We start from the raw sequence: 9,895 nt of genomic DNA, 5'->3' as shown, positions 1-9,895 counted from the left end.
AGAAAATAAGGAAGTGCTTTTGATTCACAGAAGAGCCCACGCACTTACAACTAAAATATCACAAATACCAAAGAGCACCAAAATGTTCACACTGATCCAGAAAGAAATGTTAAAATAACTTTTCTGATATTTGAGAAAAATTATACTCTACCTGAGTGATCTACCATATCTGAATTATCTTTACCTTTTGGGGTCATAAATTACTAAATTTTGAACATGCTGGAAAAGATTCAGAGTCCTCAAAATTCAGATAGAGCCCTGAGAAAGGGAAAAATTTCTGGTCCCCCATGGCTTGCTCTGCTGGCTCTGGATGGGGCTTGCCAGATGGGTGCCCATGAGATCTGGCCCCCTGGGACTGCCTTTCAGAGTTACCTTCATCACTTCACTTGACTGCACTTGGAGACTTTCCCCTGGATGACCTGGGTGACTGAAAAGGCAATATTGTGTTTGTTTTTCTCCCCAAAGATTGAGTCTGCCAAGAACTTGAACTTCAGTAGCATTCTTGCCTCTTTGTGATAGGGGGCTAGAAGCCCCTGATTCGTGCTTGGGGTCAGTAAGAAGGGCCTTGGGCATCTAGCCACTCACCTGTGCTCTGAGAATTCCCCTGCTTTCTGAGAATTCTTTCAGGCAGATCTAGTGGCCTGGTCAGGTTTTCACGGACTACCTAGTCACGCATTTTGTATCTGAGACTCCTTTCTCTTAAAAGATAGTTTTGTGTCTTGCCAGACACCATCAACAAGATTATGAGTCTGAGTAAACAGTTCCTGAAAAAAATTCCATATTCTCTTAGTACATACCACCAGTTCAGTAGCTCATCCCACCATGGGTGATATTTCTAAGCAGATATAATTTATTTGAGCAGATGGAGGTAGACTAGGTCAAGGCCTGAAGTCTGGACCCATTCTCCCTATGATTCGAATAATTTTATTATTTCAGTAAAATATCCCGATGAGTAAGGTTGTGTGAGGATTAATTTAAAATAATTTATACAAAGCACATAGCACAGTTCCTGACACATAGTAAGTGTTCAATAATAAAAATAAACAAGAATTCTTGGAACTTCACTGTAATAGATACATGTGTCTGTAAGCCCACATACATTTGAACAAGTTAGCCAACATCAAACATGTGTGGAAGATTTCCTAAACTCACTATGTAGGCTTCTATTTTTAAGCGAATCGTAGGAAATAAATACAATATTATATACAGGATAAAATATATATTATTATTATATTCATGTGTAGAATAAAATTAATAATATATTAGCATATGTAAATGAAAACACACTGTGTTTACTAATCATTTTAAATATTATAGCTGTTTTGTGGAGCTCTGTCTATGTACCAGGTGTTACACAAAGCACTTCACAAAGGTGATCTCACTTAATCCTACAATAACTGCTACTCCTGCTTTATAGATGGGGCAATGGACTCTGTGTGTGTGTGTGTGTGTGTGTGTGTGTGTGTTGCCTTAAGTATCTTCCCTGTGCTCACAGATCTACTAATCGAACAAGCCAGGATTTGAACCCAAGTGTGTCAGAGTTCGAAGCCAGTGTCCTGATTCTCTAAAAACACTGTTTCTCTCACTAGTTATTTATTTGCTGGGCTAGTCCCCAGGCTGCCACTCACAAGCTTTACACTCCTCCAAGGAGCTTTGATGTTGACTATAACTTTAAATGTTTGTTTGTTTGTTTCATGATAAAAGACCATTTGAATTGAATGCTTGTTAAGTACCAGATATTTTGCTAATCACTTTATGTAGATTATCTTAATTGTTCCTCAAGACTTTCCCGGATCCAGCCTCTAACTCCTGCTTACTTCTTCAGCTTCAATTCTCTTTTTAAAAAAATCTTATTTGTTTTTTTAAATCTTATTTGTTCCTCTTAGCAACTCTGCAAGGTAACTACTAATATTCTCCTTTTACAGAAACTCAGGGAGATGAAATCACACAACTCTTAAGTTGCAGGCTAGAATTGACCAAGTGTCTACAGTTCTTTCATCTTTCCACTTCACCACACCCATGCCCACACAACCATCACCCATGACGTGGAAACCTTTCCCCTGTGCAGGCAGCCTGTCAGCTCCCTGGTGGAGGCCTCCCCAGCCTCCTGGTCATGGATGTGCTGGAGTCTGATAGAAGGGGAAGAGGACCAACCAATGAGTCAGTGGGTTGGCAGTCTTGGGAAATCTGCCTTTGACCTGCTGCTCCAGCCCAGCCCTACGGAGATGATGAGGCCTGACAGCCTCACAGCTAGAGGTGTGGTTGGCCTGCAGTGCTTTGACTGATATTTGTCACGGTTCTAAAGCTGGGTATTATTGTTTTAGCAATTCATCTATTTCGGTTTAGATGGCTGGTGGTGAAGATTTTCATGGTTGTCTTTTGGTTAACCTCGAAGAAAGAGGAAGTTAACAAGCACCAAACGTGTTTGGAAGGATTTCAACCCCAATTAAGTGCACACTGTAGCATGATTTGATTTGTGGGAGAGGCATAATGAGGAATTCAGAATAAATCATATCTAACATGACACCAGGAACTAAATTTAGATGCTTCACATCATGGAATGTGCAGTTGCCCACCCAAGAACACAGCTATCCCTGCAAATTCTTGCAGGCTGCTAGTGCTGGCTGACTCTCCAGATGTTCATCGACATCCTATAAGTTTTTTCCTGTTGAACCATGGAAGTGGGAATCACTATTTGGGTTCCCCCCCAACCATATTTGCTAAGAGAGTTATAAGGAGATCTGCTGTCAACTCCTTGATAGACTTGTGCTGCCTCAGTGCAAAATAAGACTCCCATTGCAGCATACCCTTATTTCCACCTGAGCCTGGGAAGTACACACTGACCTGGTCTCGGGGCACCTAATACCCACTAGTTAGAGAGGTGTGTGTCCATTCTAGTCGTCCTGTTTTCAGACCCAGTGCTTTCTTGACTTTCTCCCTCCCCCCACTGTGAGCCTTTTACTTGACTTTACCAAAGGAAAATGGCAAGCTCAGCAGCTTTGGAAGAGCTCATTTTTTCCCTCCATTTAGTTCCACTGAACAAACGAGTGTTTTGGGAGAGGTCATAGCTCTGTCAGCATTCTTTTAGACCTCTTCATTTCATATTTAACCATCATCCACTGAACCCATATTACCTGACACTGTCTTAAACTATTTTAGTTTTTGGTAGGTGTCAAAGTTTTCTTTATTTTTATTACTGACTGAAATTCTGCTGTTCAGTGTTTACTTTCTTGGCAGTCTCTGTTTTACCCACTCTCATTCATTTTCCTCTCATGGTTTATCACTTTAGCCAATTTTCAAGGCGGATTTTTGCTCCCCTCTATCTGCTTACTAAGGATGATAAGATGGTTTTCTAAAATTTTCTACTAGTTACTATAATAAATCATTTTCAAATTTGGTTCATCCTGTAAGTGTTCAGAGTCAGGATTCTTTTTTGTTTTGTTTTGTTTTTTTGGTCTGGCATTTTAAATAGGCCTGATGTTAGTATTTTTTCCACTTTTCTTATTTTTAAAGAAGGGACGATACAATATTTTCCATAGACAGAGTTTGTGGTTTGATCTCATTCTTCAGATGAGCAGCTGAAGAGGATGTTCACATGCACAGCTACTAGACACTCCTCAGACTCTAGGCTGAGAAGTCTCAAGGGCTCCTGGACATTTCATTCTACCTCACTCCCACCTCCTGACACTGACCCTGATGAAAATCCTAAAAAACTATCATCCCTCCTTATGTGCCCTTCCTGGGAGTGCTTCCAGAAAGCCGTGCTGCCTGTTGTGATTTACTTTGGAGAATTGTACCTTCCATGCATTTGCTGGGAATTCCCATCTCTGACTAAATATAAAAAGAGTTGGGCCAGGATGAGAGGTAGATGAGGATGGCATAAGTCCCCAGAGAGCATCACCACATAGAGAGATGGCCTCTGTCATCCCATTAGCACATCTCTTGCATGTCCGAGCCCGGGATCGGATGCCAAGAAGGGGCAGAGACTATTTACCTCCTCCCATCTATTTTCAGGGTGGGAGGAGGAAGCTAGCTCCATTTCTCATGGTTACAGCACAAGGAGTCATGGATTGTGGTTTTAATCCCATTTTGCCTATCTTGCGGTTAATGGAAATTGATCCTATACTCTGAAAATAGGTTATTTTGTTCCAGTTTTGGTCGTGGCATAAGTTTGTATTTTTTTCTGTGTCTTTATAGGTATTTTGTTGAACTGTTGGGACTGGCTGAAAAAGGGCCTCTAAGCCAGATGCCATTTTAAACCCAACTTTCTCCCAGGCTTCATTTCTTAAAAGTCAAAAGCCCTTTAGTCCAAAATATGGTTATGTTGATATCCTTGTAGATAAAGCATCGTGTACCTGACAGGACAGAAAGGTCTATTCAGCTAAGACAAGTTCTCTAAGGCAGGGAGACTTCTAATTGAGGAATAGGTTTCCTGTAACAAAGTTTCTCATTGTCTGGGGAGACTGCATTGACAGAAAGCCTACATTGATAAAACCATCTGATCTTTTAACCCATTCGCCTTATGTGGAGAGATCCTGTAAATTCTAATGATCTAATAGCAGAGCTTAGAAACACCTGAATGAAAACCCACAGAGACCTGAAAGCAGATTGTGAGATTGTGCTCTCCATGCTCAGGGGTCTCTTACTGCTGGCTGTGGACCAATTTCCCTGTCTCCCTGAGGACCAGCCCTGAAGCTCACTTCCAAGATGTGCGCCCAGCCTCACTGACTTCACTGCCACAGGACACGTCCCACTGTGGGATGGGGAGAGGGGTGCCTTCCTCCAGTGACAGAGATGTTGACAGAGCAGGGTCTTTGCTGCACGGGAACAGCGTGTAGACAAATGTTTGGCACTGGAACTGGGCTTGGGCTCCAACATTTGAGCTGCTAAAGCCCGGCACAGTTCTGCGGCCAAAACTGCAGAGTCCTAGCAGCTCCCTTTACAAACCGAATTGAACAAGTACCAGGCTAGACTCCATTGGATGGACTGTCCTACACACTTGTGATTTCTTGTGAGGGCCTCAGGATGCATTCGGTTGGGTGGAACAAAAAGGCATGTGTGAGTGGCTTTCCTCTCATTGCCCTGCTTCTCTTTCACCAGAACTCAAGGGCTCTGAGCCAGGTTCTTTGTAGTTTTAGTAGAACAGCTGAGAGGCAGGATCAAATAAAAAGTATAAAATGTATGTTTTTTTCCTTCATATACTTTGTTGTTGTTGAAGTATAGTTGATTTACAATGTTCTGTTTCTGGTGTACAGCAAAGTGATTCAGTTTCATACACACACACACACACATCTATTTCAGATTCTTTTCCATTATAGGTTATTACAAGGTACGGAATATAATTCCCCATGCTATACAGTAGGACCCTGTTGTTTATCTATTTTATATATAGTAGTGTGTATCTGTTAATCCCAAGCTCCTAATTTGTCTACCCCCTCTTTCCCCTTTGGTAATCATAAGTTTGTTTTCTATGTCTGTGAGTCTGTTTCTGTTTTGTAAATAAGTTCATTTGTATATTTTAGATTCCACATACAAGTGATATCATATGATATTTGTCTCTGTCTGACTTACTTCACTTAGTATGTTAATTTCTTGGTCCATCCATGTTGCTACAAATGGCATTGTTTCATTCTTTTTTATTGCTGAGTAGTATTCCATTGTATAAATATATCACATCTTCTTTATCCATTTATTTGTCATGGACATTTAGGTTGCTTCCATGTCTTGGCTATTGTAAATAGTGCTGCTATGAACATTGGGGTGCATATATCTTTCTGAATTAGAGTTTTCTCCGGATATATACCCAGGAATGGGATTGCTGGATCATATGGTAACTCTTAGTTTTTTAAGGAACCCCCATACTATTCTCCATAGTGGCTGAACCAGTTTACATTCCCACCAACAGTGTAGGAGGGTTCCCTTTTCCCCCACCCTCTCCAGCATTTATTATTTGTAGACTTTTTGATGATGGCCATTCTGACTGGTGTGAGGTGATACTTCATTGTAGTTTTAATTCGCATTTCTCTAATAATTAGCAATGTTGATCATCTTTTCATGTGCTTATTGACCATCTGTATGTCTACTTTGTAAAAAAGTCTATTTAGGTCTTCTGCCCATTTTTTGATTGGTTTATTTGTTTTTTTTCATATTGAGCTGTATGAGCTGTTTGTATATTTTGGAAATTAAGCCCTGTTGGTCACATCATTTGCAAATATTTTCTCCCATTCCATAGGTTGTCTTTTCCTTTTGTTTATGGTTTCCTTTGCTCTACAAAAGCTTATAAGTTTGATTAGGTCACATTTGTTTATTTTTGCTTTAATTTCTTTTGCCTTGGGAGACTGACCTAAGAAAATATTGCTATGACTTATGTCAGAGAATGTTTTGCCTATGTTTTCTTCTAGAAGTTTTATGGTGTCCTGTGTTATATTTAAGTCTTTAAGCCATTGTGAGTTTATTTTTGTGTATGGTGTGAGAGAGTGTTCTAACTTCATTGATTTACATGTGGCTGTCCAGATCTCCCAACAGTATTTGCTGAAGAGACTGTCTTTCCTCCATTGTATATTCTTGCTTCCTTTGTTGAAGATTAATTGACGTAGGTGTGTGGGTTTATTTCTGGGCTCTCTATTCTGTTCCATTGATCCATATGTCTGTTTTTGTGTCAATATCATGCTGATTTGATTACTGTAACTTTATAGTATTGTCTGAAGTCTGAGAGGGTTATGCTTCCAGCTTTGTTCTTTCTCCTCAGGATTGCTTTGGCAGTTCTGGGTCTTTTGTGGCTCCATATAAATGTTGGGATTATTTGTTCTAGTTTTGTGAAAAATGTCATGGACAATTTGATAGGGATCACATTAAATCTGTAGATTGCTTTCGGTAGTATGGCCATTTAAACAAAATTAATTGTTCCAATCCAAGAGCATGGGATATCTTTCCATTTCTTTGAATCATCTTCAATTTCACTTATCACTGTTTTATTGTTCTTAATGTATAAGTCTTTCACCTCCTTGGCCAGGTTTATTCCTAAGTATTTTATTTTATTTTATGTGATTTTAAAAGGGATTTTTTTTTTTTACTTTCCCTTTCTGACATTTCATTGTTATTGTAAAGAAATGCAACATATTTCTGTATGTTAATCTTGTATCCTACTAGCTTGCTGAATTTTTTTATCAGGTCTTGTAGTTTTTGTGTGGAGTGTTTAGGGTTTTCTATACATAGTATCATGTCATCTACATATAATGACAATTTTACCTCTTCCTTTCCAACTTGGATATCTTTAATTTCTTTTTCTTCTCTGATTGCTGTGTCTAGGACTTCCAATACTAGGTTAATTAGAAGTGGTGAGGGGGGCATCCTTGTCTTGTTCCAGATTTTAGCGGGAAGGCTTTCAGCTTTCACCCTTGAGTATTATATAGATGGTGGTGGTTTCATCATAAGTAGCTTTTTTATGCTGAGATATATTCCCTCTATACCCACTTTGGTAAGAGTTTTTATCAAGAATGGATGTTGAATTTTATCAAATGCTTTTTCTGCATCTATTGAGATAATCATGTGGTTTTTGTCTTTTCTTTTGTTGATGTTGTGTATCACATTGATTGATTTGCATATGTTGAAACATCCTTGTTACCCTGGGATAAATCCAGCTTGATCATGGTGTATCATTCTTTTTATGTACTGTTGGATTTGGTTTGCTAATAATTTGTTGAGGATTTTTACATCTATATTCATCAAAGATATTGGCGTATAATTTTCTTTCTTGGTAGTGTCTTTGTCTGGTTTTGGTATCAGGGTGATGGTGGCTTCATAGAATGACTTTGGGAGTGTTCCCTCCTCTTTAATCTTTTGGAAGAGTTTTAGAAGGATCAGTATAAGTTCTTTGTTGTATGTTAGGTAGAATTCCCCAGCGAAGCCATCTGATCCTGGACTTTTGTTGTGGGGAGATTTTTTTTTGTTTTTTTTTTGTTTTTTTACAAATTCTATTTCACTTCTGGTGATCAGTCTGTTCAAATTATCTCTTTCTCCTTGATTCAGTTTTGGTGGGCTATATGTTTCTAGAAACTTGTCCATTTCTTCTAGGTTGTCAAATTTGTTGTAATATAATTATTCATAGTATTCTCTTATAGTTTTTTGTATTTCTGTGGTGTCGGTTGTTATTTCTCTTTTTCATTTCTTATTTTGTTTATTTGGGTCCTCTCTCTTTCTTTCTTGGTGAGCCTGGCCAGAGGTTTGTTGATTTTGTTTATTCTCAGTTTTACTGATTTTTTTCTTTTTTTTTTTTTTTACATCTCTTTTATTTCTTTCCTTGCTGATATTTATTTCCTTCCTTCTACTCACTTTAGGTTTTGTTTGTTCTCCTTTTTCTAATTCTTTTAGGTAGTAGGTTAGGCTGTTTATTTGAGATTTTTCTTGTTTTTTGAGGAAGGCTTGTATCACTGTGAAGTTCCCTCCTAGGACTGCTTTTGCTATATCCCATTAATTTTGCATGGTTAAAATGTCTTTAAAAGTCTTTTTGCTGAGGCTGCAGGCTGACTTTTAACTGCATTAAAGTAATTAGGTCTTGGGGTTGTGCTAATGAGAAGTTGGTAGTCATCTATCTGTTCACTAGCACTTCATCATTTACACAACCCTTAGTAGAGAATTACACATGAGAGAATGCTAATTAGACCAGGTTTGGCATCAAGATTGTGTGGCCAGTTACTAAAATAGTGTGCTCACAGGAATCATTTGTAGCAGTTAGAACGTGTGTGCTTGTTTCCGTATGTGTGTGCAGATTCTAAAAGTACAGTAAGTTCCCTATGCCGGAACATTCAAGTTGCAAACTTTCAAAGATGTGAACTTGTGTTCACATATCCAGTCACATAAGTTAGTTCATGTGTCTGGCATACATCATCATGCGCCTGCATCCTCTACAAGTGATCGTGCTTTTGTGTACTTTACTGTACAGTACTGTATAGAGTACAGTCATACAATACCTTTATTTCAAGCCCTGGATGTCTGGAAGTAAGCATAAAAGCAGTGGTGATGTAGCTGGTACTGCTAAGAAGCACCAAGCGATAACGATGGAAACAAAAGTGAAAATAACTTGAGAGAGTGGAGGGAGGTGAAAAGATGGTAGACGTCGCTCATTCTTATAACATGAATCATTCGACCATCGGCATGATTCTAAAGAACAAGGTCAAGATCATAGAACATGTGAAGTCTGCTGTGCCAATGATGTCAACAATAATATTGAAGAAACGTGGAAAAGCGATGGAGGAGATGGAGAAACTTCTCAGCATGTGGATGCAGGATCAGCATCAGCGTCGAGTCCTGCTCAGCTTAATGCTGATTCAAGAGAGAGCTAAAAGCCTTTATGAAGACTTGAAGAAGAAACACAGCAAAGAATCAGAGGGTGCATCTTTTAATGCCAGCCATGGCTGGTTTCATCTGTTCAAAGCTAGAGCCAACCCTCACAATGTAAAAGTAAGTGGAGAGGCAGCAAATGCAGATAGGGTAGCTGCTCGGGAATTTCCTGAAACACTTTGAGAAATTATTGACGAAGGTGTGTATTTACCTGAGCAGGTTTTTCGTGTGGATAAGACAGGACTGTACTGGAAGAGGATGCCAGACTGAAGTTACATCAGTAAGGAGGAAAACTTGATGCCAGGATATAAAGCAACAAAGGATAGGCTAACTCTGTTGTTTTGTGGCAGTGCTTCCAGCGAGATGAAGCTGAAGCCTCTCTTAGTTTATCAGTCAGATAACCCAAGAGCCCTTAACAACATAGCCAAGGTCTCTCTTCCTGTTATGTAGAAGAGTAACCCCAAAGCCTGGGTTACACAGGCCACTTTCCAGGACTGTTTTTTCCACCACTTTATCCCAGATGTAGAGAAATATTGCTTGGAGAAGGACGTCCCAT

The 9,895-nt window shown here is 39.2% G+C and overlaps 1 protein-coding gene across 1 annotated transcript; it reads left to right on the top strand.

Moving 5' to 3' along the window:
* Positions 1-9,105: 9,105 nt before the first annotated feature.
* On the top strand, positions 9,106-9,522 carry LOC308619294 (tigger transposable element-derived protein 1-like; the record flags this gene model as incomplete). Its single annotated transcript, XM_081237916.1, has 1 exon — positions 9,106-9,522. One exon carries the CDS (start codon positions 9,106-9,108, stop codon positions 9,520-9,522), a length of 417 nt encoding a protein of 138 aa, XP_081094042.1.
* Between the last annotated feature and the right edge of the window lie 373 nt (positions 9,523-9,895).

This window comes from Mesoplodon bidens (assembly GCF_964165515.1).
Source record: "Mesoplodon bidens genome assembly, chromosome: 6".
Taxonomy (NCBI): domain Eukaryota; kingdom Metazoa; phylum Chordata; class Mammalia; order Artiodactyla; family Ziphiidae; genus Mesoplodon; species Mesoplodon bidens.
This window is presented reverse-complemented; position numbering and strand designations above follow the sequence as displayed.